General features: G+C 51.0%; 2 protein-coding genes across 3 annotated transcripts in view; one reads left to right on the top strand and one right to left on the bottom strand.

Annotated features, from left to right (window-relative positions):
* Positions 1–8,344: 8,344 nt before the first annotated feature.
* On the top strand, positions 8,345–9,797 carry PHLDA2 (pleckstrin homology like domain family A member 2). Its single transcript, XM_048307949.1, has 2 exons — positions 8,345–8,883; positions 9,364–9,797. Exon 1 carries the CDS (start codon positions 8,452–8,454, stop codon positions 8,848–8,850), a length of 399 nt encoding a protein of 132 aa, XP_048163906.1. The 5' UTR covers positions 8,345–8,451; the 3' UTR covers positions 8,851–8,883; positions 9,364–9,797.
* A 1,443-nt stretch (positions 9,798–11,240) lies between these two features.
* The window catches only part of SLC22A18 (solute carrier family 22 member 18), a 67,436-nt gene continuing 58,622 nt past the window's right edge, over positions 11,241–20,054 (bottom strand). For both annotated transcript variants that reach the window (XM_048307948.1, XM_048307947.1), the window contains 2 exons: positions 16,476–16,596; positions 11,241–11,529 (listed from right to left, as the gene is read on the bottom strand). In XM_048307948.1, the coding sequence (XP_048163905.1) occupies positions 11,342–11,529; positions 16,476–16,596 (309 nt within the window). In that variant the 3' untranslated portion in view covers positions 11,241–11,341. The remainder of the gene's footprint in view (positions 11,530–16,475; positions 16,597–20,054) is intronic.

Below are 20,054 nucleotides of genomic sequence, written 5' to 3'. Positions count from 1 at the left end.
ATCCGGGTTCCAGGGAAAACCCCTGGGAATGGAGAACAAAGCTGCCCACAGTAAAGCAGCAGAATGCTCTTGGCTGAGCATAACATCTCTGTCCTGCTCCCTCTTGATCCTCTGTGCCATGACTGCCTCCCCCTAGCTCATCATTCAGGAGCTTTACCCTGGGTGCTGGCTGTCCTGCCTCCAGGGAAATCTATTTTTGGCTTGTCCCTGGGAGCAGAGCCTGGCCAAGGTTAAGTGCCAAGCACCCTCATTTCCTCCTCTTAACTGCCTCCCTGCTTTATCACAAACTTTCTCGCTTCATCTTTTTTTCCACTCGTAAAGGCTGCAGTCACTGGGCTCCCACACTGCCCTGGGCCACCAGGCCACCAGGCTCAAACCCATCTCCTAAAACGCTGCCTTTTTGCTCCCTCCACAAAACACACGGAGGTTTCTTCAAACCCATTTCTCCCTGCCACCAAATTGTAGTTTCTCTAACAGAGCAGAAAAGAAATATCCAATCCTCAGCTTTTTAAGGCTTAGGATTTCCCTTTCACACCTCCCGGCTCAGCCAAGCGGCACAGGGGCCACCAGGAGGAGAATGACAGCATCACTGATGCTTGCCCAGCCCCAGCCCCAGCTCTCAGCATGGTGGGACACGCCGTGAGATACTCATTGCAAATATTTGCCCAGGTGGGGCCAGGTGTTTGAGCATGAGGTGGGCTGAGTAACCAGCAGGAAAGAAGAAAGTTTGACTTTTACATTTTAGCCCCATTGGCAAATACTAACTTGAGGAGCAAGCAGACTGCTGCTATCCCCCACTGCATGAGCCACGAGGAAAAGGACAGGTACAAATTGGGAGGCACATGGAGTTTATAAGCACTGACGTCCACAGCTCAGGACTGCTGAACTCACCCCAAACCCTTTTATTTGGTGGTTGGAGTGGAGAAACAAATCAGCAACAGGTTAGACCTGGGAAAACCAGTCAGAACTGGAAATATACACATTGCTGATTCCTGTTCCCCATTCTATCCCATGGTTTTAGGATTTTTTTTTTCTCTCCCATGGCTTTCAGATTTTACTGAAAGACCTGAAGCTGACGCCTAGAGAGTATTTTTGGCATTTTAATCCACCATATCAGACACCCATTTCCTCCAGCCTTCCTGAGCACTGCCAGCCAGGCAACAGGGCATCCTCAGCTCCCCACTGGCTGCACCAGCAGAGACCTGGCCCTGGGCACAGGTTTAGTGGGGGAGCAGCAGAGTAATGGTAGCAGGTAAAGATCACAGCAGTGGAAACACTGGCAAGGAGGTAAAAGCCTCAGGAGAGGACAGACAGAAAAAAATCCTAAACCCTCATCAATCTGCTTCCCTTCACACCTGCCACAGTGCAGCGTCCTGGCTTCAGAAAGAAAAATTGGCAGCCAAAGCACAAGGTGAAACACAGTATTAGCTCTACCACCTGGCCTGCCACACACACCCCAGCTGTCCAGGAGGGAAGGGATGCTCTTTTCCCTTCAGCTACTTCCCACAGCCCAGCCCTGGCCACTGCTGGGAATGATGCACTGGAGGAGTTTGTGATGGCTTCCCAGCCCTCCTGGAGACAGGAAACATCCCAGAGCTGGACAGTACCATGACCTTATATTCCCCCCAACTCCCTAAAGTTTGCTCATGTTGTGGTTAGGCAGTCCTGTGATCCTTTTCAGTGTTTACTCTAAAAGTTTATACACAGTTTAAAAAAAAAATAGACAAAAATCCGAATGTGGGGGCAGCAGGATGCGCCGAGCTGGGAGCTCAATCCTGTGCTGTCAGGACAGCCACGTGAAGACACAGGTCACGCTGACGCCTGTGTGCCACAGGACATCCCGGCACTTGTCAGCGCTGGACCTGCCACAGCCTCCACACACGCATAAAGACGGGACAAAGCCGGGTAACAGTCACTTCCCGGATCTTGGCAGACTTCGAAAGGACAGGTAATGTGGAGCAGTGACCTTCAGTATGTATGTCAGCATTTTCTGCAAGGCTTGGCCCTTTGCAATCTCTGTTAAAAGCCACTGCTGTAGCACAGCAGGGTAATAAAATCTGGCTGGCAGCAGGCAGGCAATGTCAGGCTGAATGGCATGAGCTGAAACCACCAGGGCCTTCCTATGCAAAGAGCTCATCAGTGTCAGCCCAGGCTGAGAGACGTTTGTTACTGCTGCTGAAAAATAAAGATATCCCAAATATTTGTCCCAACAGACTTGGTATGGGAAGTTGAATGCTTCAGCGGGGGAATGTCGCATCATTTTAAAATTCTGAGCTGTAGTGTAAACCATCTCCTGAGCTCACTGGACATGGGAAAATGTTGATGGCATTCAGAGGGGTCAGTAAATTACCTCATAGTTCAGGGCAGTGCTTGGCAAGCCACTGGCTGGGCTTTCCAGTCCCTTGGCAGAAGTGGAAGTACTGAGTCACCATGGGTCCCACGGCAGCCAGGCTATGGGACTCTCTCCTCCCCACTGACATCTCAGGGTATTCATGGATCCACCATGATGCTCAGCAAGCTGCTTTGTGAAGATGATTGTGAGAACCGGCTGTATCGAGGTCTACCAGCATCTAAACAGCAGTCCTGGACCAAACCCAGCCTGTGGGGTCAACACCTTCCTCACCTGCATGAAGATGCATCCAGGCTCCTCCAAGCCAGGTCAAGCTACACAAGGACCTTGCAGCAACTCTCTACCTGTTGTACTTCTGCCAAATGGGCTTGAGATTGGACCAAGAGGCTCAAAGATACATGTGTTAGGAGGGGGACCAACACCTCAAAAGACCAGATAACACAAGACTTCTTTTCTCATTTTTATTTTTAGTAACCAGACTAGACACGTACACATTGTCCCAGAGTGGAGAACACACGACACACGCAGTCATGCCCAGGCTGCTGGGAAGAGAGAGCAAAACAGCCCCTCTCCCCCCAGTTTTTAATCCCAGTATAGAACTTAAGGGCCTGGAGTCCTCCTAAGCAGGTTTGATTTGGCACATTCCCACCCTTATTTGGCTGTCTGCTGCCGAGCACAGCCAAGGACTGGCTTACGGGAAATGACATCTTTTCTTCCCAGCCCCTCACAACTGCTCCATGACTGCAGCAGTTTACAACATGTAATGGTAACACACTGAGTCAGTGGGATGAGACATTTCAAGCTTCTCAGGAAAAAAGAGTCTTAGTCAGATATAAATATTAGTAAATTGAGCAAGCTGGGCTACGTGCTATTGCTGATTAATCCATGGATTGTGTATGGTACAAAAAAAAAAAGAATCTCACAGATTGAGCAAAGAGGCTTCCTCTGCTGCCCTTGTTTAAATTAACCCAGAAGCTCCATCCCTGCTGCATATCATTTACTGTAATCACCTAACAAACAGCCTTGGTGGCCTTCCTCCCCGTGGCTGAGACCTTTCCAAGTGAACTGCCCCTAAGAGAAGACGTTCTTCACCTGAGCTTTGCCATCTTGGAGCGACTTACCTGAGCTCCCTCTGCATTTATGGAAAGACCTGAACACCCCCAAGGGAGACTGAGCCCCCTCATGGGGCATCTCCATTATGGGCAGCTGGCCCTGATGTGCTCCACACCCTTCCAGGAGCTGCTGCCTGCAGAGGGACTGGCACCCACCAGAGGAGTTTGGAGGGGCCCAATGGCACCAGTTTGTCCCAAGACATTTCTGAAGGAATAATAAGGAACTATAACGAAAAAACTTCCCAGATATACTCTGGAACAGTCTAATAAAAAAAACCAAAAAAACCCAAACCCCAAACATTTTAAGGAGTATAAAGATGTGAAAAAATGGAATAAAATGGGAAAAACATGAAAAATCTCCACTCATCACAGACCTTCCCCAGTAACAACCCTCACTTTTAGTTTACAGCTATTTAGGGTTTTTTGAGTAGAAGTTTCCTAGGAGACCCAGTGGTCACTATAGTGAGCTCCAGCTAAAAGTGCCTGTGGATACAGCTACACCCTAATGTAAACATGGAGGGCAGCAATTTACAATGCAAGACCATATGTTTCTCTGTTACTAATCGACTTCAGCTGCCAGGATTACAATGTCAGTCCTGTAAACCAGCTTTTTCCCCTACAGATGTCATGTTGAAATCATTATAATAAAAGCAATTTTACAGCCTTCAATCTCCACTTCCCTCTGCTGCTGAGAAGCCTGCATTAAAGCTGGCAAAATTAGGCGTTCTTCTCCAGGGACAGACCCCTGGGAGAGGAGATGCACAGCTCCAGGATTACAGAGGGACAATGGGAATAAACCCAAGACAGCTGCAGGAATGCCAGTACCCTGCAATGGCTGATAGGTGCAGCTTGAGCTCCTGCATCTTTTGGGAGGGAGATGCAATGTTGGGGCCAGCTGGAAACCTCAGCAGGATAAATGCACGGCTAAATCCCACAAAAAGGCCAGCAGGTCCCACCAATGGGCATGTGGGGAAAGTTGCTGCACAGTTAAATTGAGAAAACCCCATTTTTTTTGCGTTTTTCCTTAGTGTGATCCCTCTCCATCCTTATCCTTGACCTTAAAACATGGGCTGCTGCTGGCAGTGCCTGCATGGCTGCTGTGCTTTGTTACCATGACTCACGTAGCTAAGGCAACCCGATGTTGCCAGGAGCAGGGTACATGATGCCTCATCCTCGGAAATGCTGATCAAATCCCTCCTCTGGAGCAGGCACTCACTTCAGAGACATGTGTCATGGCAAAGCCATTGATGCAGCCTGCAAGAGCTGGCACCACCAGCCCATCCACGAGGCTCAGTGTGGCCATCCCATCCTCCACCTGTAAAAAAATCCCTATACACAACACACATACACATGTAAACACATTCCCCTCAGCAGCCAGTGCTGTTCCCTTCTCCTGGGCGGGGCATGAAGCCACACCTCCATGCCAAATTGCCACGTAGGCTTTTAAAAATGCCCCTAGTAGATTGGAAATGGATTTGGGGCAAAGCAGGGGGTGGCGGTAGCACCCCTGGCGAGCGTGGGAAGAGGGACATGGCCATGTGGGACGAGGCTCCTGTGACTGAATGTCAGCCCATTTCCCATCACCTTCCCCTGCTTCACATGCCCCACTGGGTTATTTCCCCCCTCTTTCTAGGAACAGAGACAAATCCCCACATTTTTCAGATTCCTGAAGATGTCTTGTATTTGGGGGGCAAGGAAGGGTCGGTGCCTGATGATTTTATATCAAAGGCAGCCGTGGTGGTTGTGTTTGGGAGCTCACACACTGTCAAGGCACAGCCACAGTGATGTGCTGGGCTGCAAGAAAAAAATCCCTTCTCTTTCTCTCACTGGTAACACAACTAAACCCAAACCAAAGGGAGTGACAGATTCCTCCCAGCTGCCAGCCCCAGCTTGGAGAGAGACAGCAGCAGCACCTGAGCTGCAATCACCCAGAGCTCCCATTAGCTGCAGCTTGCTCATAGCCCTTAATGATCAAAGCCTTCCACTACCTACACATCCTCACACCACCCTGTGACACTTGTCCCAAGCTTCGGTGCCAGGGTATGATGCAGGGCTGCACCAAATCTCTTACCGCTCTCTCCAGGTGCTGAGATGAAATCAGCACTCTGCTGTCAGCTCTTCACCTAAGGTATTAACCCTTGTTATTTAAAAAATAGGGCAATATAAATATTTTTTCTTTCCTCAGGCAAAACTAACGCTATATACTTGTATCAGCAGTGACCAGCTATCATGGCATGCATTAGGATTAGGGCTGTGCTACTTACTTGTAAGCAATTGCCACGTTTCCTGGACCAGATTGCTCTGAGCTCCTTGCAGCTCTCTGTTCTTTCCTGAGAAACGTTCCTGTAGGAGATTGCTCGTGATTCGGCTCTGCTGCCCATTTTATATTCAGTTACAGTCACCTTTGCTTTCTGTCTCAGTGAGTGTAATTAAATTTTAAAATCTACTTTACAGAATTTCTGCATGGTCACAATGGCAGAGACCTAAAATTATGGTACTTCAATGTACTGGACTTCCTTTTTATTCTTTTATCCACTTAACTAACCCACCTTAGGTAAAAAAGTGGAGCCTTCGTACAATGGATGTATGTTCAAAAGTAGGGTTCCTGTTCTGCTAGAACCTAACTTTCCCCACTGTGAGCAATATTTTCACTTTTTTTTTTCCTTTTCTTTTTTTTTCCTAGCAGTTTTCTAATTTGGCCAGCATTAAAGCAAGTTTACTGAGGTGACAGCTGAGGGAGGCTTTAAATATTTCAAAATGATGGATAAATGCACAAGAAAAATCACTCAGATGAAAGCAAAAGCAGAAAAACAGAGAAAAAAGTGGGCTGCTGACCCTGCATCTACAAATACAAGTTTCATTTAAAAGGAAATTCAGGTTCTTTTACTGGAACTTTTGAAGCAAGGTGTGCACAAACATGCCAAGTCCTGCAGCCTTTCCACACCAGGAGCCTTCTTCCAGATGTTCCTTGTATGCTCCTGACTTGCTGCCTGTTTTGTTTTTTTTTTTGTTGTTCTTTTTGAAGTGGTGTCCCATTTCCTGTGCATAAAGACCATTCCCTGTTTCATTTTGGGGCCAAATTAAAAATATCCTAATGATTTCTGCTTAACATCCAGCTCTGCTCCTTGTTGGCTCCAGCTCCCTTATTCTTACAGGGTCTTTTGGTCAGAAAGTTGTTTAACAGAGCAGACCAGCATCTGCCCTGGAAATGTAGATGTGCAGCCTAATTGTAAATCAGTCTGGGCTGGTCCCCTCACTGAAACTAAATAAATCACACTGAAAAGTGAGATACAGTGTTGGCTCCCAGGGAAAAGCCTGCAGCTCTTCACATGCCAGGGCACAGCTCCACATATGTTCTGCAGCCTCTCCCCTACCCCACAAGCAGTGACGGCCACCATGGTCTTCCCAGAGCAATTCCCAGCCCATCCCTCCCTGAAAAGCTCAGCCAAACCATTCCTGCCTCATTCATCAACCCCGGGAGCATCACACAGCCCCCACCTATTTTCTGACCCTCCCCACAGATGTGCACGCTGCCGTGAATTATCAAAGCGTGGCCCCATACTCCAGCGGATGAGTGATTCGCAGCGGAAATGGGTTTGGCTCTAGCTCTGATTTGTTCCCGGGAAATGGGCTTCTGACCCTGCCGACGTCCCTGGGAACGCTGCCAACCTCTTCAAAGGGGCCAGGCCTTGCTTTGTAAGCTCACCTCTGGGGTTGGGCTTGCAAACACCTATAGAGGTGCCGGTCATTCAGGGAAGGCGATGAAGGAGAACAGGGCTCAAAGTCCAAAGGGTGATGCTGCACATGGTACATACCTGAGCAAATACTGCTGGAGAGACAGCGTGAGCAAGTGCATTAAGCACAGCAATGGCTGGGAAGCTGGATCAGCCTTGTGTCAACTGTCATGAAGGAATGACAAAATGAAAGGTGTCCAAGAGGAAGGGTCTGCAGGCTCACGCGTGCCTCTTAAATATCACCTCCAGCTGCCACAGCCTTTACTGACTTCCCCATGGCGCCAGTCAGTGGCCAGGCTATAACTGTGGTGCCTTCCCTGGAGGAGGGAGTGGGCTAGGGGAAAGAAAATGGGATAAATCCAGTGATTGAAGGGGATAAAAATAAGGGGGAACAGTGTTAATGCAAAACTGGAGAGGTGGGTTGCCCTGAGGAAAGGACGAAGGAAGGGCTGATGGTGATGGTGCAGAGCTGGCAGGAGGCAGGGCCTCAAATGAAGCTGGTGGGCTTGGTCAGACCCTGGCTGAGTCTCTTGGGGTGACCAGGGGCTGGACTCAGACCGGATGCCCATGGGAGATGGCAGAAACCCACCACAGGCGAGGCTTGGACCCCTCTGCCCCAGGTGGAGATGATACCAGGGCAGATCCAATGCTGTGAAGACGCCCAGATCCAGCCCCCTAGGAACAGGGTTTTGGGAGCATCGTGTACTCCAGTGGGGATCTGAGAAGTGGCAGGGAGTGCTCAGAGGGGCAAGATGAGGGCTGTCTCAGATCACAGTGGCCCCATGCTCACCGTGGGCGAGGGGTATCCCTGACGAGCAGAGAAAACATGGGTGGGGAGGGGAGTGGACAGACAGGATTGGGGTCCCCCCATGCGGTGGCCGCTGTGCCCCTGCGCACGGCAGCAGCGGAGACGGGGCCCTCCAGGAGGCAATCCCTGGGGGAGGCACCCCCTCCCCACACCCGGCCCACCCGGGGCAGCCCCCAGAACCCTCCCCACGTTTCCCGGGGGACCCCCCCCGCCGGCCCCATCCCCGCAGCCCCGCGGGCACGGCCGGCAGCGGGAGGGGAGCGCGGGCCGGGGGGCGGGCGGGAGGCGGGGCGGGAGGGGGCGGCGGGCCGGGCTCCCCGGGGGAGGCACCGGAAGGCGCCCGGCGCTGATTCATTGCAATAAATTGTTCCCATCGCGCCTGGGCTCGGTCATCGCCGCTCGAGCAGCAGTCGGAGCAACAGCCGGAGCCACCGCCGGGAAGCGAGGATGAAGATGCAAGCCGAGGTGATCCGCGAGGGCGAGCTGGAGAAGCGGAGCGACAGCCTTTTCCAGCTGTGGAAGAAGAAGCTGGTGGTGCTGACCAAGGACAGCCTCAGTCTCTTCCCCGACGGGCACAAGCGGGCCAAGGGCAAGGAGCTGGGCTTCGGCTCCATCCTCAAGGTGGACTGCGTGGAGCGCACGGGCAAGTACATCTACTTCACCATCGTCACCAAAGACCGCAAGGAGATTGACTTTCGGTGTCCGGACCAGAGCTGCTGGAACGCCTCCATCACCATGGCCCTCATCGACTTCCAGAACAAGCGGGCCATCCAGGACTTCAAGAGCCGCCAGGAGATGGAGCAGGCGGCGGGCACCCAGGAGCGGCGGCTGGCCCGGGCGCCCTGAGCGCCGCCGCCCGCCCGGCCGGCCCGGCCCCAGGTGAGCCCGCCCGGCCCCTCGGCGCTGCTGCCGCGCCTCTTCGTGGGCTTTTCCTTCGATCTTTTTAAATTATTTTACTCCCCTGCGCCCGCTTCGGGCAGCCGGACGGGCCCCGTTCTGGCCGGAGGAACCCCCGGCCGCGCCCCGAAGCCGGGCCGTGCTGCCCGGCCGCGCCAGCGCGGGGCTTTCGGGGAGCGCTGCCTTGGCCCGAGCCATCGCAGCGGCTTTGGCCCCCTTTCCCATGCATCGCGCGGAATTTCTGCTGGCAGCCGGACTTCTGCAGTGTGCTGAGAGGACGGCGTGGGGGTGGCGGGGAATAAGAAATGGCACTTGGCAGTGCTTTCCTCACAGAATCTGCTAAAAAACAATCTGTGAAAATAAATGCTTCATGCTTACTCTCCCTTTAAAGCCCCCCATTTTTTTTTCTGTGCCTCTCTGTCCTGCTTGTTTAACTAACCCACTTTCTCTTGGTACTTTTAGAGCATACCACTGGATGATAAACCAGATCGAGTGTCTTGGACTGAAATGGGACAGGGTACCAATGAAGGAAAGCAAAGAAGAGAGCTGGAAGCAGCTTGGTTTTCTCCAAGCCCGTTGTGGCTGCTGAGCAAAGAGCCCTGAGCTTTGCCTGAGATGCATAAAGAAAAACCAAAGACTTTCGTACAGGACTTCTAGCAAAGCGTCCACGTGTTCTGAGTGGCACAGCTTTGTGAACTATTATCTTCTATTTATGAGATGCAAGGAAGATTCAACACTGACTGGTGGTGTTAAACACAGTTTAAATTATTTGTAGTATCTATATTTGTATTTATTTTGTTGAATGTCTTTCAGCAGTTACTGGTCTTAATATTGCTTTTGCATTAATGTGTCCATTCCAAATAAATTACTTGAAATGTTCACTTTTTATTACTGTACTCTGGGCTGCAGTAACTTTTGTTGAGGCATATCTGTGGACATGGCAGTGGTGAAGTGGCTTAAAAAAAGTGGGTAAGGCTTGGCTTTTTGGTGCCCTAGACTGGGCAGTGGGAGGTGGAGAAAGCCCAGATAACCTGTTTGTGTTTGACCTCGTCTCCCGACCAGGGAGGGAAGAGGTGTTGAGGTTCAGTTCTGGTCAGTGGTGGAGATAGAAAAGCCTACCACAGCTTGCTTAAGTGCTCCTCTAGAAGCTCTTTCCCGTAAAATTGAGTAACGGCAGCTGCAGAAGGCGCAGGAGCTCCCTGCCACAGGAAAATGCTGCCCTTTGCGAATGCCCTGCGTCCTCCCCCAGCCCCCATAGCTTAGTGGTGTGCTAAGGCACAAAACTGGATTCTTGGTTTCGAAATAAGAGCGCCAACGCTCCATGGATTCCTCAGCTTTGTAGCAAAGCAAGCTGAACTCGCTCTCCTCTCTTCCTTCACCTCTGCAGTCTCTAGCCAGAGTTAAATTTCTCCAGGATAACTGAAGAAAAGGAGGCAGGCTCTTTTCCTATAACACCCGGACCAAGAAGCGTGGAGAAAAAAATCTGCTGATTTTTTTGGATCAAAGTACTGAAATTTTCTTTTGTGAGGCTTAATTCTCACTAACTGACCTGGGCTTCCTCAAGAGCAATGCTGCAGCACACGACTCGACTCCCGCAGTCAGGACTGTGAGTGTAGCAGGCAAAATACTTGCTCCAAACTCGGTCATTTCCAGTAGGTAATTTCCCCTTCCCAATATCAGCGCAATTCTTGCAGGAGATTGCACTAGAGGAAGTTAGAAAGTATGCAATTGCATAAGCCTGTAGTAAGAGCAAGAGAGACTTAGTACAGGAAGGGGGAAAAAACCTGGAAGGAGGGTTGGCCCAGTTTCTGGAGGCAGCAGGGAGGCTCTGGCACTGCAGCCTGGTGCGTCGGGGCTTTGCATCCTCCTTGCTCGTTGCTGGCAGCTCGTGCAGAGGCAGGGTTGCACATGACTGAGCTGTGGATGTAGCAAACCTCTGGCCACAGCACCTGAAAGCCTTTGGCCTCCGTGCCCCCTCTAACCTGAGAATGCCGGAGGTGCATTTAATGCAGCAAAACAATGCTCAAAAGCAGATGTGTTTTACCCCCCATTTTTTCTTGGTACAATTTCAGGGCGGTGAAATAAAAGGCCAAACCAGAGCAAAGCCACTGGCTCCTAATCCCTTCAGTTTCAGTGAATCCAAGCAGGAATGCTGCCTGACAACAGCTGAGGGTCTGGGGCTGTTGCCTGCCATGACAGCCACTGCTGGAGGGGGGGGAATTGGGGGGAACCCGATAGCTCCAGGGGTCCCATGGCCCCCAGTTGCTCCAGTGTGGCTCCAAGACCTTTGCAAACTGATCTGTCCCTTACTCTAGATAGCAATGTTGACAAAATACAAGGATTGTTCAAATTATTTTATTCTAGGTTTACGGAATCAAAAATAAAATTCAAGAATTCATTTCTATGGAAAAAATAAGGGGGTTACTTTCTTGAAACTGTATTATTGGCTTTTCATCTCTCCCAGTGGGATTTTACTCCTTAAGAGGTAAACAAACAAACCTAAATTGACCATTAGCTGTAAATATCCGAAGGAGGAGACTCCAAATTGTTTATATAAAACTCCACCAATGGTTGGACCCACCGTCCGGGTCAAGGGCTGCACTGAGGCGCAAATCCCAAGCATGGCACCTAGGAGAGATGGCAGAGACACACAGGGTGAGAGCAAGTCCTGGCATGGAAAAGCAGAGAAGAGCACACGGGATCCCCTTCATCCCTGATGCTGCTCCCCTGCAGTAGTAGCAAATCACTTCAAATAATTTCTTGCATTAATTTATAGCGGTCCAATTAGGGTTTGTTCTGGTTAGGGACTCCTGCAGGCGTGGGGATCAGTTTCCACCACGAGCCAGCTCAGCTGTTCCCTGAGTGGTCTGGGCAATCACAGCACTGCCCAAAAGGCAAGTGGGTGCTCACCACTGCCGTCACCAGCGTCCAGGGATGCCTTTGGCACCAGAGCATGCTGCTGCACATCGCACCCATCAGGGCTGGTAACTACTGCATGGGATTAGGGATGGAGAGGTGATTTTTAGGGTCATGTTTGAGCCTTCCTAGCAAATCACACAGATTCTTCCAATCTCCTAATTACCTGAGTGGGCCCTGTTCCACCTAAGCTACTACTGCCATTTATTCTCTAGTGTGAAATAGAGAAACAGCTCTCTAGCAGGAGTGAGAGGGTTGAGGCTAACTAGGTCTTTAAGAATAAATAAATAAAACTATAGATAAAGACAGAACCCCCTCGAGATATTCCCCCATCGCCCTTTGCAAAAAGAGCGGATATTTCCATTTGGATGGATATGCGAGCCCTTCGCCCGGCTGGGCCGGTTCCCCCTCCAGCAGCCCTCACATTTGCATCCTTAACAGGAACCCGGTGGATGGGGAAGCACCTCCAGTTTGGCAAAGGCAAGGTTTTTTTCCATGCGCAGATGGATGGCCAGGACATCCCCTGGGACACAAGGCTGTCCCACGCACACCCAGTATGCTCTTTTGTCCTGCAGTCTTTGTTCAGGACAGCTGTCATGTTCAGAGGAGCAGAAAACACCCAGCCAGCCAGAAAATCATTAGCCCCCAACACTGGAGGAACAGCAAGCTGGCAGCATATTCAATAAACTTGTGCCCAGCTCTGAAATGATGTTTGCAATAATTTTTTTGCTATCAGCATGATTATTTGGGCTGCTGGCATCAGTTTTCCACTAAGACACACGCTGAGGTGTTGTCGCCACGCACCTGGGAAGGATGAGGAGAATGCTGTCCTGTATGCAAGAAGATAGGGAGCTGAATGCAATATTTAACGTGGGCAGCCACGGGGAAATGATCCCCAAGCTCCCAGAGAGAACAGGCAGCCAGGTGTTCGCGTAATGCTGGGCAGCGACTGCTGGGCTTTTATCAGCATGCTTAAAATACTTGTGCAATGAGCCCAAGCCAAGGGTGTAACCATGTGGAGAGGGAAATCTCCCGGGAAGCGCTGCCGAGCTCTCCTCCCGCACATGGGAACACAAAGGCCATGGGTGGGACCTTGCCTTGACCCTTTGCCAATGGGAACCGTCCCACAACCACCAAACTCTCTGGGCAGGTTTTGCAATTATTTTTTCCCCTCTAGGTATTTGAATTAAACTAATTACTACGTGCAATTGCCAAACTGGCTCTTATGATTGAGGAGGCACTTTTTTCCCTTTCCTTTTTTTTTTTTTCTGGAACAGAAATCCATCGTCTTAAAAGGCCGGGCTCTCCCTCTGCACTTCTCCAACATGTTGCTGAGAACGATAATTTCTGTTTAATGGGCTTAAATTAGATCCCTCGTGTCAGACACCCCCAGGCTTTGGGACATTGTAAATCTCAGCTCTGCATCATGGCCGTGGCTCTGTGGCAAAGCTGCACATGTGATGGATCTCATTTAAGGCAAGACCTTTAACTGGGACAAGTCAACGCATCAGCAGAAAATTTCCTGCGCTGCTTCGCGCAGCTCAGCCAACGCACATGCTCACCTTCTTTGCCATAGCCACCCCACCTTCTGCATCTTCCCTGATCTTTTTTCTCCCTCTCCAGCTTTTTTCCCTTCCTTTTCCCCATACCTGGCATGACCTGTGCCGGCTGAGAGCCCATCCTCCCCTCCCACCCCAGCTCTCCTCTGCTCCCGCAGGTTTCAGGGCTGGGTGCTGGCAGCTCTCCAAGACGGGCGACTCCTTTCCAGCTCACATCCTGTTGCCTCGCTCAGATGATGGTGCTGGCCCAGATCAGCCACACGCCCATGGGGCAATTGGGTGTAACCATTAGGTCACTGTCGCCAGCGGGTGCCTTTGAACCTGCAAAGCTCGAGCAAAGCTGAGGGGTTCAGTGCCCCGAGCCCCGCCTGGCTGCGAATTCTCCTCCCCAGGTTCTGACGCACAAATAAAATCAGGACACACGGGCCCGTTACGCATGGAGGCTCTGCTGGGCTTCCTGCCTCCCTCCCCCGGGAGCAGGGGGGATCTGTGCAGGAACAAGACCTCCATTCTTGGGGAAGGACCAGGGTTGACAAGGAGTGCTTTTGTGAATGCAACTCCCCCTGGGCTCGGGGCTGCCCTCCCACCAGCTCACGCGTCCAGCTGAACAGCACGTACATGTGGGGCTGAATTTTCTCTTCCTGCCTTTGAAGATGAAGAGAAGGAAAAAAACCAATCAAACGGAAACTAATTAAATCATTTCTGCTACCTTTGCTTCTGCGCAAAGCCTGAGCCATAAGCAAAGAGCAAGCGCCAAACTCATCAGTCTTGGACGGAAGCGACCTTGGATCGGATCTAAAGCAGGCTGATGGGTGCAAGGGATGGTGCTCTGCCACCTCCCACTGCTCGCTTTCCAAGACGCCTATTTAAAATGCAAGGTGACTCAGTGTCTAGCAAGGGCAGACAGGCTACACTCCTGCAACGCCCCATTCATCCCAGCCCCGTGCTGAGATGGACACCTGAGCTCAGCCCAAACTCCAGCTCCTTCAGAAAGCCTTTTCCTGACCGGAAGAAAAACCTCCACGGGTTCTGCAGGCTGGAAGCTGACAAAAACATCAGGAAAAGACAGCAGCAAGGCTCAAAAGTGATCCTTCCAAAGGCAAATTCTCAATGTGTGATTTCCTCGCATCAACTAAAAGTTGTTGCAAGTGAGTGCCAAGGTTTTTGACACAGCGACAGCAAAGCTTTTCCATGAAACCAGATTTCCATGCTCACAGTGAGGGTTTCTAATGTGCCACCTAAAAACTCTCTTTGCAGAGCCGGTCTCGGACTCGCAGAGGAAGGAGCAGCCTTTAGGCTGCTGTATAGGTGGAGCAGCCTTTGCGGGGTGCCACCCACGGCCAGGGATGGATGGCAGGCATTTTAATAGCTGCATTTCTCTGCGAGACACCCACACCATCACTGCTGCAGCTGCTGTGGAAAGGCTGCCTGCCGGCTCTGCTGTGTCAGGCATTCCTGCCTTCGCCCCGGCCCCTGCCCGGGTACATCCAAAACAAGCACAAGACCATTAGATGTCTCTTCCCCCAGAAAAGTTGCAAGGAAAAAGCACAGTTTGAAAAGTGAGGGCCAGGGAGGAGTGGCAGAGACAAGGTTTTCCCCCAGTGCCACAGTGCTCTGTGCCAGAGCGTCCCTCTGTGGTATGCCCAGTTTTGAGCCAGCTGTAACTCTGCATTTGTAGTAGCACTTGGCGTGACATCAGCCCAGGATGGACGGGCAGGGGGAAGCCCTCGGTAGCCCATGGCATCCCCTGATGACCTGCAACCTGCTCCTGAGCATCTGCACAGCTCTGCAGACTGCCTCCATCCTGCCGAGGCACAGGCTGGCCCAACAACATATGCAAGCAGGGAGCAGGGTGAGGCAACTAAACCCATTTTCCTCTCTGACCAAAGCTTGCCTCCAGGCTCCAAAAGCTAATGCTCTGATTTTCCTCACAAAATCCCTTTGAGAAGAGCCTGGATGATTTCCAGCTTGGTTGTGCGTCCCAAAGCTGCTTGGTGCCCTTCCCCCCTGGTTCTCCCTCACATGAACATTGCTCCAAGTCATGAAGCAGCAAATTTTTTTCCTGGCTGAGCAGAGGAGCTGAGACTCTTCCCAGGGAGGTGAAGACTGGGGCTAAGTGGTTCTCCCAGGTAGAAATATCCCACTCAAAAGTCACAGGCTCCCAGCATTTGTAGGAGATGCAGTGGGTCCTCTACAAATAAACTACTGAAGTGATTTTCAGAAAAGCTCTTCACCCAGAAGCATCTCAAAAGTGCTTTATAAACTTCACTAATGGGTTGTGCAAACTACAGCTCGCATTCTTGGTAGGGTCTGCATAGAGGTATCTCCTCAGGCAGCTGCTACGGAAGATGAAGGGTGCAGACTGGCATCCCAGACAGCCTCAGCTAAAGCAGAGACACTCTTGGGTGCCTGCTCTGGGAGCAAACCCTGAAAGGGCTTGAGCAAAAGACATCAAACTGGGTTAAGCCAGCTCCATCCTGGCACAAACTCAGCCAGGCTCCCATGACAGTAATGTAGGCATATTTCCTTCATCAACAAAACTAAAGCCCCGGGTATAAAGATTTAAGTGTCTGCCACTGCTGTCTTGCATGGAGAAATACAGGAATTCTGACTGAAACAAGGCCAAAACAGAGAGAGAGGGGCAATTACTGCATCAGGCAAAGCATGTGTGCAAAGAGTAATCCAGAATCCCCTCCTGATGGCCTATGTTAAAAGGTGTGTACAAGCAGCCCTCTCTGTCACTGTCACAGTGGAAGAGCAGTGTTTTTTGGTTTTTTTGACATACCTTGGCTTTCCATGGAAAGGAGAGTTTGGAAAAGCCTTCCCTTTCGGTGCCCACCACTGTGAAGGTCAGCAGGCAGCACAGGACTGGAAGCACTGGATCGTGGGATGCTTGCTCAAGGTTGTTCAAGTCCATCCTGTATTAGCCCCACCAGTCTGTGTTCACCTGCTCTGCTGACACCCCCTGCATGCCCAGCCAGATCTGGGCGGTCACCAGGAGTGTGCCCCAGTGCTCCACAGCTGTGGTGGGAGCTGGGAAGTGCCCAATGGACTCAAAACTGAGAAAATGCCAGTCTGATCGTTTTTGGTGAGTCTTACCTGTGTCAGAGGAGGGCACAGCCTTGGTGAGGATGCTGTCGGTGATGGTGGCCAGCATGCTGAAGGCAAACACCAGCGGCACCGCAATGATGCAGTAGTGCCACACGGTCCTCATCAGGGCCTAGGGGACAGGACACAATGGACCACAGATCATTAGAGGGCACAAACTGTGACTTTGTGGCAAGAAACCACCTGGAAGAAAATCATGAGTCAAGCCCATGACTTGGGTAAACTGTGGGAGCCACAAATGATACATGGCAGTGCGGCTTTGGCCGTTGCGGGGTCTTTCACAGCCTGCCATTTGTCTGCAGTGAATTATTCCAAGCATGTGGAGCAAACGATAGCCTACAATCTGGCAGCACATTTCCCCGGCACTGCTGGGGGTATTTTTAGTGTCTGGGAATTAGTGACGTCCCTGCACCCTTCCCTCTGTCTTCTGTCCAACTCCCGAGGAAATGTTGAACAGCAGATGTGTGTGGTGTACTTCAGGAAGCTTCCATTACTTATACAAAACAGCCTAGAGAAGGCTTTTTGGTTCATTATCATAAATAATTAAAACTAAACTGAGCCTGTCAAAATAAATGAGCACGGTGTATTATGTAACACCGTACCTTTGGGATTTCTAATCCTGTTCTGCTGCTTCCCCGCTAATAAATTCACCGAATTCAGTAATCTGGAATAGGTCTTCTGGCCATGAGTGCACATTAGCGAGCATAATTAGGGAGAGTAATGATTTTGTTATTGCACATATTCTTAGCAGAGACATCCCTCCAGCTGTTTAATGCTGAAACAAAAACGGTGAGGCTCCCTAAGCTGTAGGGCTGGAGTAGCTCCCGGCTCATTCACAAGCCCTGCTGGTCAAATGAATGGATTTCTCTGGGGCATGGAAAGGAAATTCCCCCTTTATTGCAAGTCTCCTGCCCTAACCCATGTCTCAAGGTGAGTTATTGTGGCTGGAAAACATTTCTGTCACTGGTTTAGCCAGAAGTTTCATTCTCTGGGGTTCTCTGTCCTAAGATCTGGTCCCTGCCTCTTGGCTACAGAAGATGGAGGAGCCCAGAGACATTGCTCACTAATGACTTGGAAATGTTGAGGTTTATTCCTAGTTCCCCTCTAGAGTCACACACAGCCAGGTTTTTCTCCTCAAAGGGGCTCTTCGCCTGGATTTTGGTTAAGATCTAGGCACTTCTGATTAAGGAACCAGAGAACAAAGACAGAGGAACAGGTATTTGGTACATAAACAAAAGGAAGGAGAGTAATTCCTTGCTAGGGCAAATGTCATTGCAGGACAACATTGTGGAGCTCATAGAAAAAATCAGTTTTAAAGTTTTTTAAAGTTTTGTCTGCTTTGTACAGACTCCTTCATGGGCTGGAGCAAGCAAGCAGAAAAGAGCAGAGGCATGTCTGTGTCTCCTGTGAAACAAGGGGAAATGGCTCCTCACTTCCCTGGGGCTGAGGGAGAACAGAGCCAGGCAGAGCCCAGTCTTTCCTCTCCTCAGCTGCTGGGTAGTGAGTAGTTTTTTTGAGGTGAGCAGATCTGAAAGCATTTTTTAGGTGAGAGGCAGAACCAGGAGCCTCAGCAGACAACTGAAAAAGCAAATGCCTGGGAAATGCAGGCAGCAAGGCAGGATGAGGCACAGCTGTGCCTTCAGACAAAGGGAAAAACTTCCCCATCACAACTGCCAAGCCCTCCTACAGCCCTGCCTACGCTCTCCCAGCTCACATCTGCAGATCAGACACTGGTTCTTCCCTCCTCTCCTCATCCAGGTGTTATTGCTGAGCTCCCAGCCCACCCCTTCCCTTCTCCAGCTGCCTGTTGCTGGGATTATCCTGCAGCCTCTTCCCAGCTGCAGTGCTGTCTGTCTGCTGCTGCTTGTGCCAGCCTTCCAAAAACGCTTCAGCCCACCTCCCCTCCCAGTGACATCAGGATGAGTTCTGGAGTGTCTTTTCTTAACAGCTAGCTTTTCTCCTCACTTCTATCCTTCGGGGAGGGGAACTGCTGCATTTGGAGGCCACATGCTGCAAGGGCACAGCAGGTGGGATACTCCTCCACCAGCAGCTGTGCAGGATTAAAAGCTTCACCCAGTAACTTCTGCATTTGGGGCTGCTGCTGTGACAGCACTCCTCCCCACCGAGACAGAAAGCCACCCCAGAAGCGGATGTTTTCCTGGCAGCCACTTGGACAGAGCATTTTTAACAAGGCATCCCAGGCAAAGAGGATCGCAGCTGCATTTGCCTATGAATAGTTCTTGTGGGAAGTCACTGCTGACCCTTGTCCCCAGGCCCGTGCTGTCAGGATGTCCACAGCCCTCCGGGCTTGGCATAATTGCCAGCTCTAAGATGATTTCCCTTCCTGGCTCCTCGTTCTCCTCCTGTGCAGCCAATGTGAGCCTTCCTGCCCTGGGACATGTGGGCTGCCCCGTGTGCCCCTCCACTTCCATCAAGGCTTTCTCTCCTACCTCCACCTGACTCCAGCCCTCCCTGGAGGTCAGTGACACCTCAGTGCACAGAAAACATATAATTCATCTTGCTGCTCTGCCTGATTCCCATGGGACCAGACTTCAGCACAAGGATTCAGTCCCTGCCCTGTACCAGTCAGGGGTGCTCAGCTCTCCAGATGGGCCAGGTCTGCCTTAGTCCCACCTAATTACTCCCACAAATGACCCAAAACCAGTGGGGAGACCTTTAAAGTCCTTCCCAGGCCATGCTCAGAAGCATCAAGCTCTGTGCAGATGTCCCATGTTAAGGGGGCATATTGATTTCAGCCAAAACAGCATGCCACCAACTGGAAGAGACCCTTCCCAAGCATTCTACACCTGACAGAATCCCCGTGAGCCTCCAAAATCCCAGGCAGAGGGACCACGCTCCATCTGCAGAGCCAACCCTTGGTCGGCATGCATCCTCCCTTCCCAGCCTCATCTCAGACACGATTTAGCCTCAGATTAGCTAAGGTGTGTAGGTGCCTCATCTCATCCATGTAGCTGGGAACCACAAACCTCAACACCCTCCAGGACTTGGCCCTGACCTCCCCACGGCTGCGGTAGTGGGAATGGCACTCATCCTACTTGCAGCAGTGGGAGCTCCAGTGTCTTGGCAGCAAGGCTCGAGGCCAAATCCTGCAGGGAATGTTGAAAGGCTGATGCAGCTCAGTTGTCCTTTGGGTCCACTGGGGACTGTGAGCACCTTTCCTCCATCCCCATGGCCTGGGCAGAGCTGTCAGTGCCCTGAACATGGCTTATCTGAGCAAACACTGTTCTCAGCAGAGCTGCCTACATCCACTCGCTTTTCCAATTACTGTTTGAGGTTGGCATCAACCGTTGCCCACACGGACACAACCAGCAACAGCTAACATCACTTATCCCAAAATGGAGGAACAAAATTATTGCCTTGCTACCTCCTTCCCCAAATACTCTTATGTTGGGGGATTAGACAAAAATAAAGCCCCAGAAGGAGAGCACACAACCTCCGCTGTCTCACTGCAATATACAACGGCAATGATTTTTCCCCACCGTAATCTTCATTTACTTTCTGGGTAGTTCAGGAAATGCAGTCATTGACAAGACCAGGCCAGGATTTCTG

Source organism: Corvus hawaiiensis, chromosome 6 (assembly GCF_020740725.1).
Source record: "Corvus hawaiiensis isolate bCorHaw1 chromosome 6, bCorHaw1.pri.cur, whole genome shotgun sequence".
In the NCBI taxonomy this organism is placed as follows: Eukaryota; Metazoa; Chordata; class Aves; order Passeriformes; family Corvidae; genus Corvus; species Corvus hawaiiensis.
Note: the sequence above shows the minus strand (reverse complement) of the source record. Positions and strands in the feature narration are given on the sequence as shown.

Excerpts from the sequence above, each read along its gene's own strand:
- PHLDA2 (XM_048307949.1), top strand. The coding sequence starts at position 8,452 with ATGAAGATGCAAGCCGAGGTGATCCGCGAGGGCGAGCTGGAGAAGCGG.